This window comes from Bufo bufo, chromosome 1, assembly GCF_905171765.1.
Source record: "Bufo bufo chromosome 1, aBufBuf1.1, whole genome shotgun sequence".
NCBI classification, from domain to species: Eukaryota; Metazoa; Chordata; class Amphibia; order Anura; family Bufonidae; genus Bufo; species Bufo bufo.
Window position 1 is genome coordinate 668,438,513 of NC_053389.1, and position 17,717 is coordinate 668,456,229.

A 17,717-nucleotide genomic window follows, 5' to 3' on the forward strand; every position below is an offset into this window, starting at 1 on the left:
GGAGGATATAAGAGCACTGTTAAGTTTTTATTTTTCACTAGCAATATGAATTATGTTTGAAGAAATTTACAAAATTTGTTCCTACCTGAAATTTTTCTTTCCTCAATGTTTGAAGGCAGCACGTATGGGTACAACCTTGCCCATCCACATCCAGTTTACCCTATAAAAACGGCATACAACCAGCTAGGAGCCTACACAGATCTCATAGGTCCAATAGCAAAATTTAGTATGGGCCCCCTGAAACAGCCAGTACGCATGCATTATACTACCAGGGAATGTGGAACTCAAGGCACAATTCCCCAGAATTCTGAAGAATGTATGTTTATAAAGCAGGAGAAATTCTAATTGGAAAAAATGCACCAAAAAAAGTAAAATTCAGCCTTAACCACTTTTGTGTCTGAACACTATAATAGGGCTCAATCAGATGACCATATGTTTGTGCCAGCATCCGCTACGCAATTTTGAGTAATGGATGCAGACCCATTCATTTTAATGGGGCCGCAAAAGATGTGTACGTCCGTTTCATGGCCTGGCAAAAACGATAGAACATGTCCTATTCTTGTCTGCAATTGCGGACAACAATAGGCATTTCTATCACAGGGCTGGCCATTCCGTTCCGCAAAATGCGGAATGCACACGGCCAATATCCGTGTTTTGCAGATCCGCAATTTGCAGACCGTAAAAAATGGATACATGCAGCTGAATGAGCGCTTACTCTAGGTACACCACACATCTGGAATGAACAGATTGCTAAATTTCCCACATAAGCTCCCTTCACATAATACATTACAAATCTGTCTGTCTTCTACCACCACTAGAAGTAGAGTGCATAGGAATGTATACAGTTACCACTGACTGCAATGGAAGCTGTGATAATTTCTGCATTGAGCGTCCCCCTAGGGCGCTTTTTTCACATGTTGGGAACAGAAGAAAGAGTTCATCAACGCTCCCAATAAAGGCCGCGCTGTCAAGAGGTTAATGTCTGGCCATAGCATTTTTAGCCAAAGAAATACACCATGAAAAAGTGGTGGTTTTAAAGAGTAACTAAACTTTTATAATACTTTTTGATATGTTGTCCCTAATCCAATAAATAACATTTTTCTGATATACTTTATTTATTAATTTTCTGTCTTTACTGTACTTTTATATCCCTAAAGTGCACCATTCAGTGTGCGCATAAAAATCTGTTCTCCCTACACTGCTGACAGCTCAGCGGTGTACGGAGTACAGAGTACTCATTTTATGAATGGGGCCGCAGCATCGCAGGGAGTACGTAATTGTCCGGGGAGCACGGGCAGGAGCAGCAATGAGTGCTCCTGCTCGTTCTCCCTGTGCTGCTGCGGCCCCATTCATAAAATGAGTACTCCGTACACCGCTGAGCTGTCACAGTGTAGGGAGAACAGAGTTTTAAGCGCACACTGAATGGTGCACTTTAGGGATGTAAAAGTACAGTAAAAATTGAAAATTTATAAATAAAGTATATTAGAAAATTTTCATTTAGGGGATTAGGGACAACATTTTAAAAATTATTATAAAAATTATATGCTAGTTTGATCTCCCAGATCAGACCCGGGACATATACTTTTATTCAGCAATGGGAGAAAGAATTACGGTAAACACTACATTTTCAAACAGAAATAAAATGTCTCTCATCATCCACCCCAAAAGTATCACAATGTGTAAAATTGCAGGAGAATCTATATAAAATAATTACAAGATGGTATTATACGCCACAAAAACTCAACTCCTTGTTTCCGGAATGTGACCCAAGATGTTGGAGATGCCAAAAAGAAACAGGCTTGTTTCTCCATATATGGTGGCAAAGTCTGGAAATAACTGCTTATTGGCGACAAATATGTACAACCCTCACGAATATCAGCAAGACTAAAATAACATCTACAGCCAAAAGCTGCCTGCTAGGTCTATTAAGAGAGGTCAATTGTACTAGACAAATGAAGACTTTGATCTCTCTCCTATTGGCTGCTGCCAGGGTCTTAGTTGCTACCAAGTGGCAATTTAGGGAGCCCCCAACACACTCACAGTGGTTGATAAAATGTGACAGTTTATTTAGGTTAGAACCGATAGCAGGATGGGAATTGAGAAAAATAAAAGGGTTTCTATCAATTTGGATACCCTGGAAGACCTTTAGAAATTTCGCTTATGGCTCCCTCTAGCGCTTTAAGGACAACAAAAGATAAGCTAACTACCTACCTAATCACCCTCCCCCCCACCTTTCCTACCATAACTTTCCTGTTAAGGTTTTAAATAATTTGTTATTGCAATATAATGATGCAAAATAATGTCTATACAATCTTTTCATTGTATGACCTTTTAACAGTGTCAAATGTAAATTACAGACCTAGCTATGTATTATCGATATTCTTCAATAAAAAGTTTTGAAAAAAATTATAAAAAATAATTATTATAAAAGTTTACTTACTCTTTAACAAAACTTTGGGGGAAACTTATGATTGTGTTCAAAGCCTGGCTTTGTTGCCCTTAGCAACCAATCACAGGCAATGTTTCTTTTAGACATTTTCATAAATCTGACTCGTTTTATAAATCTGACCAGCCTAAAAGTCAGCATGATTAACCCTATTAAACCAGGCATACTACCGGGTAGGGTTCAGCCAGCCAGAGACCTCAGAGCACCAGTGTAACACCTCACAATTTTGGCCACTACCCCCTTCCCCTAGATTGACAATGCCAAACATCTTGTCTGGCACTGTCTTCTCATGGCAGTGTCATGGTTCTCTGCGCATGCGCAGTGGATCTCTTGCTGCCTCCTAAGCAGTGTAGATACCTACTGAGCATGCATTTTAGTTTTTTCCTACCTGCCTTCCAAGAACCATAACTTTAAAATGTTTCCATTCACGTTTCCATTTGAGGGCCTGTATTGGAAAATGTGGGGCAATGATGTCATGAGTTTTCGAGTTTCGTTTTTATAACGTTCACTGTGTTCTAAAGATAATGTGCAGGTCAGTGCGATTATGGAAATACCAAATCTATATAGTTTTATTATTTTTTACCCCTCTAAAAAAGAAAAACCTTGCATTAAAAAACATTTTGCATTGCCATATTCTGACACCCATACTTTTGCGTGTCTTCAAAGCTGCGTTTTGAGTAGCGAGTTATAGTTTTTATTGTTCCTGTTTTGGGGTATATATGACTTTTATAAAAAAAAAAATTATGAAGGGCAAAAGGCAAATTTCACATCTTTTAAAAAAATCTTTATGGCATTAAACATGCAGGGAATATTATTTTTATATTTTATTAGTTTGTACATTTTCAGACGCAGTGATGCTAATTATGTTTAGTTATTTATTGTTGAGTTATTTTTTTATTAAAAAAAAAATTACTGTCATTTTTAGTCCTCTTTAGGGGACTTGAAGATGCGATCTTCTTAGTCCATAGGATTTCTACTGGCTGCCTATCTAGCCATACTGCAGGCACTGTTTAACAGGCAGCTTACTATGACAGGCCTGGGAGTCTTCACAAGGCCCCAGGCTGCCATAGCAATGGCTCGGAGCCCTGTGATTTCACCACAGGTTCTCCTTTCGGAGGACAGCGCGAGCTCCCTTCCTCTGTATAACCACTCGGATGCCACGGTTGCTATTGACTATGGCATCCGAGGAGTTAAGTAACTATGATCAAATTCATCTCAGATCCCAATCACTGGTGGTGGGTATATGCTGTGTTATACAGCTGGCACCTGCCGCATATAGAGGGAGATCAGCTTGTGGGCTTACATCCCCTTAACGCTGATCATGTACATGATGTTGTGTTAAGATGTTAATACCTTCCATCCTTTTATGATCCACTCCTTATTTTGGCTTCCAAAACTGCATAAGGAAACCTGACCTTGTGGTTGTACCCTACCAGTGTCATACTATTCCTAAAACCAGGGGCGGATTGGCCATAGACCTTACAGGAAAATTTCCTGGTGGGCCGATGCCCACTGGGCTGCCTGAGCCCTCCTCACGGCCGGCCAGTGGAAGTTTTTGGGCATGTATTTTGTGCTGTTAGTGGCAGTATTTTGTGATGGACTGTGGTATTTAGCTCTGTTGGGGTGGTATAATGTGCCACAATATGGTATTGCTGGCCCTGCCTTCAATAAATTTGGACCCAACTACAAAATGGGGCCACTTTTAGTATTTTTTCCAGGGCCACTTTAAGTTCTCAGTCCGCCTGTCACGGCTGTATGAGAGCAACAATAGTGTACACAGTAAAAGAGCTACTGACCGGACCCAAACTAGGGAGGATAAAGGGTGACCCCTGTCCGACCCTCAAAGCTCTCCCTATGCTGCTAAAGCACATGCCCGGATCCAAATGGCGGAACGAGGCATGCCCACGTGCCTAAGACTGATGACCACTGTAACCCCTACAATAGTGGAAGCGGCACGGCCACCGGTGCCCTACTCAGTATATGGAGGGAACCGTGGCCACCTCAGATCCAGTCAGAAAATAATCAGGTACACAACAATGTCTGTACACTTAGCTGAAGGTGTTGCAGCCGCAGAGAAGACGGATCCAAGGACAGCTGGCAATTTCCGGAGTGCTTGCTGCAGCAGAACACAGGTCCAGTGAACTGATAGCTACAAGTGAAGATACTAAAGCAAGAGCTACAACTGAAATGAGAACTATAATCCACGCCCTACAATAGGAGGAGGGGTGATATAAAGAGAGGGAAATCAAACGCATGAGGAACAGCTGGGAGGAAGGAAACCAAAAGTAAACAGAGCAGTGAGAACTCCTCCCAGCTCTAGTAGTGACATCATAACAGGGGTGGAGAAACAGAGCTGTGAGAACGTCCCAAAGCTCTGGTAGTGACAGTACCCCCCCTCTACGGGTGGACTCCGGACACCCAGGACCCACCTTCTCAGGATGAGCCCTATGAAATGCCCTGATGAGGCGAGTGGCTTTAATGTCCGACACCGGAACCCACATCCTCTCCTCAGGACCATAACCCTTCCAATGAACAAGGTACTGAAGAGAACCGCGGACAATGCGAGAGTCCACAATTCTGGAAACCTCAAACTCCAGATTGCCATCAACCAAAATCGGAGGAGGAGGCAAAGAGGAGGGTACCGTGGGCTGGACATATGGTTTTAAGAGAGATCTGTGAAATACATTATGTATCTTCCAAACCCGTGGAAGATCAAGACGGAAGGCAACCGGATTGATGACTGACAAGATTTTATAAGGCCCAATAAACTTGGGACCCAATTTCCAGGAGGGAACCTTCAGTTTAATGTTTCTTGTAGACAACCACACCAGATCACCCACATTCAGGTCCGGACCAGGCACACGTCTCTTATCAGCCACACGCCTATACCTCTCACTCATCTTTTTAAGATTACTCTGAATCTTTTGCCAAATGGTAGACAAAGACGAGGAAAATCTCTCCTCCTCAGGTAAACCAGAAAGAGCCCCTCCCGAGAATGTCCTAAACTGCGGATGGAACCCATATGCACCAAAAAATGCTGACTTATCAGAAGATTCCTGACGACGGTTGTTCAGAGCAAACTCAGCAAGAGGGAGAAATGAACACCAATCCTCCTGGTTCTCTGCCACAAAACAGCGCAAATATGTCTCCAGATTCTGATTGAGGCGCTCAGTCTGACCATTCGACTGCGGGTGAAAAGCAGAAGAGAAGGACAGCCGAACCCCCAGGCGAGAACAGAAAGCCTTCCAGAACCTGGACACAAACTGCGTGCCTCTATCGGAAACAATATCAGAGGGAATGCCGTGCAATTGAACAATATGGTCGACAAAAGCTTGCGCCAACGTTTTAGCATTGGGTAAACCAGGGAAAGGTACGAAATGAGCCATCTTGCTAAAACGGTCCACCACCACCAGGATCACCGACTTCCCCGAGGAACGAGGAAGATCCGTGATAAAGTCCATGGACAGGTGTGTCCAAGGACGGGAAGGTATGGGTAACGGGAGAAGGGAACCTGAAGGCTGTGAACGAGGGACCTTAGCGCGAGCGCACGTCTCACAAGCAAAAATGGAGTTTGCATGCCTCTCTGAAGCGAACAAAATTCTCACTGCCCCTAGAGAACGTTTCCGGAAGTGAGACCTTTGGCTCGCAACAGACTCCATGAGCCGGAGCAGAGCCCAATGCTTGAAGCTGAGTCATAGATTGACGGAGATCCGCTACTTCCAAAGAAAGACCCTGCATGCGGTCAACCAGGCCAGAAAGCGGATCCATGTCAAAAAAGGACGGTTTTGGGTGGATTATAATGTCACGGCTGTATGAGAGCAACAATAGTATACACAGTAAAAGAGCTACTGACCGGACCCAAACTAGGGAGGATAAAGGGTGACCCCTGTCCGACCCTCAAAGCTCTCCCTATGCTGCTAAAGCACATGCCTGGATCCAAATGGCGGAACGAGGCATGCCCACGTGCCTAAGACTGATGACCACTGTAACCCCTACAGTAGTGGAAGGGGCACGGCCACCGGTGCCCTACTCAGTATATGGAGGGAACCGTGGCCACCTCAGATCCAGTCATAAAATAATCAGGTACACAACAATGTCTGTACACTTAGCTGAAGGTGTTGCAGCCGCAGAGAAGACGGATCCAAGGACAGCTGGCAATATCCGGAGTGCTTGCTGCAGCAGAACACAGGTCCAGTGAACTGATAGCTACAAGTGAAGATACTAAAGCAAGAGCTACAACTGAAATGAGAACTATAATCCACGCCCTACAATAGGAGGAGGGGTGATATAAAGAGAGGGAAATCAAACGCATGAGGAACAGCTGGGAGGAAGGAAACCAAAAGTAAACAGAGCAGTGAGAACTCCTCCCAGCTCTAGTAGTGACATCATCACAGGGGTGGAGAAACAGAGCTGTGAGAACGTCCCAAAGCTCTGGTAGTGACACCGCCCTGCCTAAAACACAGGGAGCATCTGGTGGCGTAAGCAAGAGAGAAATTTGTATTATGTCTTATAAATTGTGCCAAATTTATCATGCCACATGTATCATTGTGCCGTTTTTGCCATATCATAAAATAATATATTGTACAACAATAGTAACACATTTCCAACTGTGTTATGTATTAGGTCTACTCAGGGCCGGCGCTACCATAGAGGCAAGGGGGGCAATTGCCCCCGGGCCCCCACTACTTAGGGGCCCCCGGCCCCTAGCGCCGGCCCGGCCGCAACTTTAGTCTATTATATTATCTATAATTGAATAATTGATTCTCTTGTCTTGGTGTCACAGACAGTGTCTAGACTCTGGAGAGACGGGCCGGCGCCGCGCGGCAGCCGGCAGTAATGTAATTAATAAATTAAACTAACTGGGCTGGAGACTGGAGTGTCCGGACCGACTGGACTCTGGAGTCAAGTGTGGAGGGGCCCCCCGCCGGGCGCCGGCGGCCGCTGACTGTGCCTGGCACAGGCAGACACTTTTGCGTCTGGCTGATGTACATTGCCACAGGCTCCCCCCCCCCCCCCCCCCCCAGGCCCAAAGCAGAAAACTTGGAGCCAGAGGATTTGTTAAGGAGCAGGAGACAATGGCAATGGCATTGAGGCAAGGAGCAACTAGCTAAGCAAGCGGATACCATTGGCATTTGGCAGCCAGCCACAGCCCAGCCCAGAGAGCCCAGTCTGACACTCTGCCAGCAGCGCCAGGGAAGGCCCGCCGCCCACAGTCAGAAGGCAGCCAGCCCCCAGCCAAGTTCCAGTCTGGTAGGTTCATAATTCATTGTTTACATGGTTACATTGTTTTGTTGTTTTTAATGAAACTGGATCGGATCCATGATCCATCCATCCATTCCCAGTGTTTCCCACTCACTGACTTACTTAGTCCGGCACCATCTCACCCGTCCGGGCCATCCCAGTGTACTACTAGCCCGTTTTGGAGTCAGTTGGACTGGAGAAATGTGCGTTTGGGGGGGGGGGGGGGGGGCAGTTACTGGTACCACAAGTAACCCCCCCCCCCCCCCCTAAATGCACATTTCTCCAGTTCAACTGTCCAAACAGAACCAGGGCGGGCTAGTATACTGGCACTGGGACGGGTGAGATGGTGCCTGGGATGGATGGATCTAATCCAGTTTAATCAACCAACCTACCAGTAACTGGTTGGTTGATTAAACTGGATCGTGATCCATCCCAGTCTGGTAGGTTGGTTGATTAAACTGGATCGGATCCATCCCAGGCACCATCTCACCCGTGCCAGTGTACTAGCCCGCCCTGGTTCTGTTTGGAGTCAGTTGGACTGGAGAAATGTGCATTTGGGGGGGGGGGGGCAGTTACTGGTACTACCAGTAACTGCCCCCCCCCCCCCCCCCCAATGCACATTTCTCAAGTCCAACTGTCCAAACAGAACCAGGGCGGGCTAGTATACTGGCACTGGGACGGGTGAGATGGTGCCTGGGATGGATGGATCCGATCCAGTTTAATCAACCAACCTACCAGTAACTGGTTGGTTGATTAAACTGGATCATGATCCATCCCAGTCTGGTAGGTTGGTTGATTAAACTGGATCGGATCCATCCCAGGCACCATCTCACCCGTGCATGTTGCTTTGCCACTTGCATTTGTTTACAATACGGGACGTTAAAGTCAGCAAGTGTCATGTGGGAGGGGGGGGCCCTTATTGTTTTCCGCCCCAGGGCCCCATTTCACCTAGAACCGGCCCTGGGTCTACTAAGGGTCATTCGCTTACTGCACATCATGCAGTTTCTACCAAATATTACCCCTCCCAATTTAGTATCACTTTTCCATTTATTGAGCATGTGGCTTGCATAAAAATCTGTAACTGGAAGTATGAAAGTCGATTAGATAGACAATGATTTCCATCATTTGAAGGGTATGAGATAGAGACCAACTTCCCTCATGAAAAGGAACAAGGCTTTTGCAGTTGTCTCCATCTTGCTACAAGTTAATAAACATTTCTATGATTCAATCATGTATAAGCCTTATGAATTAATCTATTCCATGTGCTCATAGCAACCTAAGCACGGCTTAATACATACACAAGTCCTTTCAAAAGCTACTGTATACCATATGTGCTTGTGTAACTTAGTTTGTGGCGATTTAATTTTCTTCTTCTATAAGAAATATTTTAATCCACCTAGCAGCTTTTATTATTTAGTTCCTTCTGATCCAGAAAATAAAGCTCTTTATGGATTTGTATATTTTTTTATTTAAAGTCTGAATACAAAATGGAAAATACGTTCTGCAGATTACTAGTTATAGTGGTTATATTATTCAGTTTTTGCTGAATTCTTCATGGCTCACCAGAGAGCCGCAGCCTCTTAGAACAGCTTACTGGTGGGGATGCCAGGAGTCAAACCCCCATTGATCTGATATTGATAACCTATTTTGAGAATTAGGCCTCATTCACACGTCAGTGTTTGGTCAGTGATTTCCATCAGTGATTTTGAGCCAAAACCAGGTGCAGATCTTTCCCTTAGGGCTCATGCACCACAACCGTTGCCTGGCCGTTGCCGGAACAGCCAGTGTGCATGAGCCCTTATACCTTCTGTCTGTGGAGGCCACAATTCTAGTTTTGGCTCACAATCACTGATGGAAATCACCGACCAAAACACTGACGTGTGAATGAGGCTTAGGTCACCAGTACTGAACTCCTGGAAAAGCCCTTTAAGTTGGGTTCACAAGTGACTGATTAGCTGTGGATTTTCTGCGCTTTTTATTTTTTTAACACTTTTTTTTTATAGTTCCTTTAGGAAACTATAACCAGCAATCATTAGTTTGCTTCTCTTATAGACTCCAATGCATTAGCGTCTATGAGAATATTACTGTGTTCCTATGGAGACCTGCCATAGTTCCCATAGGAACTAATGTCCAGCAGCCTCCTGTAAGGAGGGCAGAGGCTGCTGCACACACGGGGGATACAGAGCATGGCCGGGAGCGTGCACTCCAAGTTTTTATAATTGTGGCAAATCAGGCATTTGTGAACCCAGCCTTGAAGGGGTTTTCCCAGACTTTTATACCGATGGATAGGTCATCTGTATCTGATCAGTGAGGTTCGATACAAGGGACCCCCGCCGATTAGTTGCTTGAGAGGGCACTGGTGCTCGCAGTAGGCTAAGCTGTGAGGAGGCCACAAGCACTGGTGCATTCTCAAACAGCTGATCAGTGGTTGTCCTAGGTGTCGGGCCACCACCGATCAGATACTGATGACCTACTGTACCCAGAGAATAGTAGAAAAGTCTCGGAAAAACCCTTTAAAAATATACAATGACAGTAGAAGAAAGATAGTTTGTGCAGATCTCTAGTGTGAGGTCCTGACAGCTGTTCTATGACTCCAAGTGAATGTGTGAGAAGTTGCCATTTAGGCCTCTTTTACACGACCGTGTGCACTCCGTGGCCTTATTTTGGACCGCATTTGCAATACACGGCCGCCGTTCCGTGGGCATTCCGCATCACGGATGCAGACCCATTCACTTGAATGGGTCGGCAAATCCGGAGATGCGGAATAGAAGCACGGAATCCTTTTTTAAAGAAAATAAAAGGACACAGCCCTATAGGACAGGTATATTGCGGACATGCTAGCGGCGATCTAGCCGTGCATGTCCGTATCTCTATAGCCTTAAACTTGGTGACAGAATCCCTTTAATATGCTCCAACAGTTCCTTGATTGAATGTCAGGATACAGGTTTAACTGGATTAAATCAGCAAAGTGTGTATAGGGAAATTTTGTCTAGTGGAGATATTGCTATTTTTGAGTAGTTGCAGAAATAAATTAATATAACATATTTGCTGTAATTTTCATAGACACGGTGCTGCTGAGCTGGCAGCCCTGATATAATCAGTAGGTATGCATGATGTCAGAGCATATGTGTAGAAAATAAAGATTATTTTCACCTTGTATGCATTTTTCCCCAGACTGAGCCTTACTTGAACACAGCACATGGCCACATGATCTGTTACTGGGATGGCACTACCCATTACTTGATGTATCTGCTGATGGTGGCAGCGATTGCATGGGAGTAAGTGGCTTTGTATCTTTAAATGGGATGCCCAGTTTTCTGTAAATGAATCAAATAAATAAATTGTATGATCTAATATACTTTGATTCAATTCATTGCTTTCTGTCAGTGCAAAGACTGACGATCTTTCTAATTTTTTCCTGTTCTCCCAGCCAGTGGCATAGTGTGGGTTGCCAGCACCCTGAGAAGCCAAGTATTGGCTTTGCATTAGACATCTCTGGCAGGCTGGCGGACCGGCGGAGATCCAGCCGCAACCCAGTAAAAATACAGAGAATCGGCTGGACGAAAACTGCTCTGTGTATCAGTTTTCGTCTGGCTGATTTTCGAGGTTGCACTTGGATCTCTGCCAGTCCCCATTATAGTTAATCAGGCCAGATGGAATTCTGGAAGTATCCGGCAGTGGATCGTTCGGCAGGCGGTTCCTGGCCTGGACAGCCTGCCAGATCTGTCAAACACAGATGTGCAAGAAGCTGGACATACCCCTTTTTTAAACAGGCAGAGCTGATCTGGATCTACTAAACCCAGCAGCACTGCTTTGCCCCCTAGACACCCAGTGATCACATAGCATAGCTACTAATAAATAAACCACTTCTGTGTCTTCTCCTTGGTGTCCTCGGCTGTCACTGACCTGCTCCTGCCAAATTGCATGAGCTTTAATCCTGCGTTGTACATGTATGTCACTTGGTCGTCATGAACTTCATAATAAAGATTATTTATGTAGGAGCCTAAATGGAGTCTGCACAGCAGGTCCATGAGAAGTTTACTAGTATTACTCTAAGTAGTACTAGTAAAATTCCCCTGGACATGCTTACTACTCTAAGTAGTACTAGTAAAATTCCCCTGGGCATGCTGTGCAGACATCACATAAGCCCCCACGGTAATAATCCTATGAGGCGAGTCTCAATCCCTATTTGGCACCCCCATGACTCCCTTCACTAGCATTCTCTCAGAAACCAAAAAAAAGAATGTAATACCTTTCTGCAGCGCCACTAGTGGTGCTCTGAGACTGTGGACTGGAGTGGCGGACAGCCTACGAGAGAGCCAAGCATGTGTGATCTGGTGACTCTGTAAGAATCAGCCCCTAGAATGACCAAGTTACATTGAATTGCTAGTGATAATGTTTTACACAGACTGTGATGACTTTCTTTGTCTGGTGTGTGTCTTCCTGGCTGGTGGTGAGCTGAGTGTCTGGCTGCAGTTGGACAGAGCCACAGAGACTAAAAAGTTATTCTGAGAAGAGTGATAATGTCCAATTGAGAGACTTGTGACAGGACACGGGGCCTGGCTAACGTGCTATAGGTTAGCGGGACCGTGGCAGTGGACGGGGGACTCCTGGCAGAGCTGAAGTGATGTGGATTCCTGTACCTGCAATCTAGAGAGAGAGAGGAAAAGACAACGCACTGGGACAAGCAAGCGACTGTATCAGGAGCCAGACGACATCTGCCCCACGTACCAGACCAAGACAAGCAGCTACCTCGTGGGAGAATGTGACATGACTGATCTCTGCACAGCTACCTACAGAACTGTGATTGTGCACCGGTGCTAACCTTCGATAGGGCATAACGCAGGAATCTTTAGTCAGAGCATTGTAGAAACGTGCCCTGAGTAGCAGGGGTCAGACAGGAAAATATCAAAGGAGAGTAGCCTGTATTTTTATGAGTTTGCTGGTTGGAGCGCATTTAGTATATCATGGTGCATCGGCACAAAACTGTTAAACCGATTTTCCGGCCGTTATATTTTGTTATTTAATAAAGCCAGTATCTGCTTCAGCCTCCTCGTCTGCTGTACTGTATTTGAACCCTGCCCTGTGGTCTCTTCCTCCTCTGACCGCTATAAGTGGCGCTGCAAGCAGGGTACGGTCACAGAGATGGAGGCGGCGGAAGGCAATGTGCATGATGCTAATGTGAGTACCTCAGGCAACGGTGGAACCTCTGCACGTGCCCTCCCTATAGACATGCTGTTTAACTTGCTGCCCAAATTTGATGGCCAGAACATGTCACTGTCGGACTGGGTGACAAGGTTACAGAGTGCGGCTAGGATTTACAATGTCAGCTCAGAACTACAAGTGGAAATCGCTTTGGCCACCCTAAATGGTAAGGCCCGAAGAAATGTGTTCTTACAACCAGAAGCCACGCGCAATAGGTTGAAAGAGATTTGTGCGATTTCTGGAAATAATATTCTGGAAAACGGCTAGTGCAGGGCACCTACGGGCAAAGTTCTTTTACCGGATTCAGCGGGAAGATGAAGAGGTCTCACAATATGCAACAGCGCTACAGGAAGTGTTGGCCGAAGTACAGAAAAAAGAGGAAGACGGAGTAACTGGCATGGGACCTGTAGACTGGATACTGCGGGAACAATTCATTCTGGGGCTCTACAGCACTCCCCTGAGACCGATTTTCCATCCGTATATTTTGTTATTTAATAAAGCCGGTATCTGCTTCAGCCTCCTCGTCTGCTGTACTGTATTTGAACCCTGCCCTGCGGTCTCTTCCTCCTCTGACCGCTACAACTCATCAGCACTTGCAAGGTTTGCATCATCAATCTTGTCAAGCAGCCCCTTAACAGACTGGCCAATAGTGCCTGGACACAGTGAATGGCATTGTCTGTGCACAGACAGCTGAGCACTTCCTTGCAGTTTGATGCCCACGGCAACCACCCCTCTGTCTTCACCCACGCTATGCCACTGCTACCGGCTGCACAATGTATGAAACTGCAGCTGTATCAGGTAATAGGAATCTGCCTTAGTGCCTCAGACACTAAGAAGAAATCTTGAAAAGGTTGAGAAACTTAAACACAAAGGGGGTCACTTACTAGCAGATATCCGCCACTTTTTGGCGTATATCTATCGCAGATTGCGCCGCAATCTGGGACAGAATCTAAAGGTTATTTGTGCCGCAATCTGCAACTATTCCCCGTTCACGCCAGGCCTAAAAAAATGGGGCGTGCAGTGGGCAGGGAAGGGGTGCCGGCCTGCAGGCCAGTCTCATTTATCATTTTCTACACCTGTTTTTGGCGTAGAACATGGTCTAAATCTACGCCAGCAAGGGAGCTGGCATAGATTTGGACAGATGGTAGATACGCCAATATAAAGGCCTGTACCTCTACATAAATTCAGCGCATCCACCTCCAGCTAAAGGGGTATTAAGACGAGCGTTTTTGATGCCGCTCTTAATAAATGACTCCCAAAATCTATTAGAGTTGTGGAACTTCTTATACAATATTGTTACTATAATACAGTAATAGACAGATAAGATATTGTCAACTTTAGAAGTGTTCTGCGATGGTATGGTGCAATGTTGTATCATGCTGCATCTCATGCAAATCTGATAATCCAGAATATCTGCTACATTAATTACAGATTAAGGCCTCATGCACACGACCGTTATGTGTTTTGCAGTCTGCAATTTGCTTAACGGCACGGACAGCCATTGATATACGGTAACTGCCTATTCTTGTCCGCAAAACAGACAAGAATAGGAGAGGTTATATTTTTTTTGCGGACCACGGAACAGAGCAACGCACACGGAGTTCTGTCCGCATCTTTTGCGGCCCCATTGAAGTGAATGGGTCCGCATCTAAGCCGCAAAAAAACTGTGGCTCGGATGCGGACCAAAACAACGGTCGTGTGCATGAGGCCTTAAGCAGCTTTCAAGGATAGGTCGTCAATGTCTGATTGGTGGTGGGTCCTACTCCTGTCACCTCGACACTCCAGTGAGCACTGCAACCTCTTCCTAGGACAGTAATGTTACATTCTTTGGTCACATGACCAATTTGAAGCTTACAACCATTCCATTGAATGGTTCTGGTCTCCAATACGATCCACAACCGCTATACAATGTACCATGCTTGGTATGCTGTGAGGGGGCTTCTGCCTCTAGAAACAGCTGATGATCAAGGATACTGATAGTCAGACCCCCACCCATCAGATATCGATGACCTATCCTGAGGGTAGCATGAAAAAAACAAAGTGTAGCAGCACAACGGAAGAAAGGGGTAAATACTGTTCCTTAATGTGGTGGTGCCAGCCGTGTCGGGAGTCAGTCCTGAGCTCCCCCAGACATAGATGCACTTGTAAAGAAAACCGCAGCACTCTCCAGTCTTCAATTTCCAAAGGTTTATTCACCAAAACATTGTGTTAGTGAATAAACCTTTGGAAATTGAAGACTGGAGAGTGCTGCGGTTTTCTTTACAAGTGCATCTATCCTGAGGGTAGGCCATCAATATTAAACTCTTTAAATGAATTTTACTATATAAATGTATTTTAGAAGAACAGTGCTGCATCTTACGAGTTTCTTATGTTTAACAGTCAGAACTACAGGACCATTGGCCTCTACTGGGTAGGATCCATTATAATGAGTATGATTGTGTTTATTCCTGGAAGTATTGTTGGTAAGTAGTACATAAAAACACTAGAAGTTTCTTCTTTTGCAAAACCAGGATCTCCATTCAAATGGAAAAGCTAGCCTTAAGGGGTTATTCATATTTCAGCCATTCATGGTTGATCAGAATACCTGCTGCACACGGTGGACAGGGCTATGGAGACAGACGAGCGGGCTGTGCTGTTTCTGTGACTCCCATAGTGGTGAAGAAGAGTTCTGGAAACAGTGTAGCTCGCTGTGCTATGTTGTTTTCTCAGGCCACCGCATACGATGGGTATTCCAATCTTGGCCATGAATGGCTGAGAGGTGAATACCCTATTAAGCTTTCCATACAGTCAAAATCTGTTGTGGGGAGAGGAGAGGGAAGGTATTGTAGCCATTTATCTCCTGCATGAAGATAGAATTTGGCATGTGGAAACCCAGCATGCCAAATCCTTTTTTTCCTTTGACATCTGCAGTCGTGGGATTGTTTGGAGACCACCATAGACAGTAGATACTTAACCATTCCCATTTAAATCAGTGGTTTTAGATGTTTTTATCTAATAATCATGGCCAGCTTTACCCAATACAGCGTTCTCCAATCTAACAACTTTCTAATATTTTTCACTGTTAACATTAAAGGAAATCTGTCACCTATTTTGACCATATAAAACTGTTAACATAGCAATGTTCAATAAACTACCTTCATTCCAGCATGTGTCCTCTTTCTTTTATTCAAGTTTTCATTTAGATCAAAAAGCAATTTTTCTGATATGCTAATTAAGCTTCAAGGTGCCCAGAGGGGCGTTGTTCCTCTCCTCTAGTGCCCAGTAACGCCCCCCTGCAGTGCCTTTCTTCCAAGCCCAGCACGCCACCTCAGAAATAAATTTACTCCCACATCCTTGCCGAACGGCGCCGCTCCATCCGCTACGTCATGTAATTTATTCACCCCACAATCCTTGCGTCCTCCTTTCTTGCCCTCCGAAATCTCGCGCAGCCGCAGTATCGCTGACTGCCTGTGCCTGTCCGATCCTACGGTTCCTGAGGGCAACAGCCTCAATAGTGTCACTGGGCATGCGCCAAGCCCAGTGACGTAAGACGTAATCAGAGCGCTGTTGCCTCAGGAGCCGGAGTATCGTACAGGCGCAGGCAGTCGGCGATACTGCGGCTGCGCAAGATTTCGGAGGACAAGAAAGGAGGACGCAAGCATCGTGCGGTGAATAAATTACATGACGTAGCGGAGGGGACGGCGCCGTTCGGCAAGGATGTGGGAGTAAATGTATTTCTGAGGAGGCGTGCTGGGCTTGAAATAAAGGCCGGCTGGGCACTTCAGGGGGGCATTACTGGGTATTAGAGGAGAGGAATAACGCCCCTCTGGGCACCTTGAAGCTTAATTAGCATATCAGAAAAATCGCTTTTTGATCTAAATGAAAACTTGAATAAAAGAAAGAGGACACATGCAGGAATGAAGGTAGTTTATTGAACATTGCTATGTTAACAGTTTTATATGCTCAAAATAGGTGACAGATTCCCTTTAAAGGGGACTTAAACCTTTGCTGAAACCACAAAGGAACAGTAGTATTTCTCAGAGGGCTCTGCACTTTCGGGTTTTATCAGCTTTGCTCAGCTTTCCAACATGCAGAGTATAGATCCAGAAAAAGTTTATGGGATCTGTGCTCCACATGCCAGAAAGGCCGAGCAGAGACAAGGAAACCCAAAAGTGGGATCAGCAAAGGTTTATGTCCCCTTTTTAAAGAAATTTTTCAGTTTCAGCAAATAGGCTTGTGTACACACCACCATTCTGGACTATGGGGGAGATGTATCAAAACTGGTGTAAAGGAAAACTGGCCTAGTTGCCCATAGCAACCAATCAGTTTCCACCTTTCATTTTCCAAAGGAGCTGTCAAAAATGAAAGGTGGAATCTGATTGGTTGCTTTGGGCAGCTAAGCCAGTTCTACTTTACACCAGTTTTGATAAATGTCCCCTTATGTGTTTGAAAAAAAACAAACCACACAATTCTATTTTGACTTTAATTATATCATTTTCCTAAAATCTCATTGTGAGAGGTACATACCATATGGGAATAAAAGGTTAAGGAACAAAAAGAAACCAATGTGGATAAATAGAACTGTAAAGAAAGCAATAAATGACAAAAAGAAAGCATATAAATCACTAAAACAGGAGTCTAGCACAGAAGCACTGAAAAACTATAAGGAAAAATATAGAACATGTAAAAAACAAATAAAAGCGGCCAAACTAGAGACCGAGAGATTAATTGCCAAAGAGAGTAAAACTAACCCTAAAATGTTCTTCAATTACAGTTGCAAGAAAAAGTATGTGAACGCTTTGGAATGATATGGATTTCTACACAAATTGGTTATAAAACGTGATCT

General features: G+C 45.0%; 1 protein-coding gene across 2 annotated transcripts in view; it reads left to right on the top strand.

The window, feature by feature from the left end:
- The window catches only part of TM6SF1 (transmembrane 6 superfamily member 1), a 106,826-nt gene that overhangs the window by 37,475 nt on the left and 51,634 nt on the right, over positions 1–17,717 (top strand). For both annotated transcript variants that reach the window (XM_040414059.1, XM_040414060.1), the window contains exons 4-5: positions 10,862–10,965; positions 15,272–15,354. In XM_040414059.1, the coding sequence (XP_040269993.1) occupies positions 10,862–10,965; positions 15,272–15,354 (187 nt within the window). The remainder of the gene's footprint in view (positions 1–10,861; positions 10,966–15,271; positions 15,355–17,717) is intronic.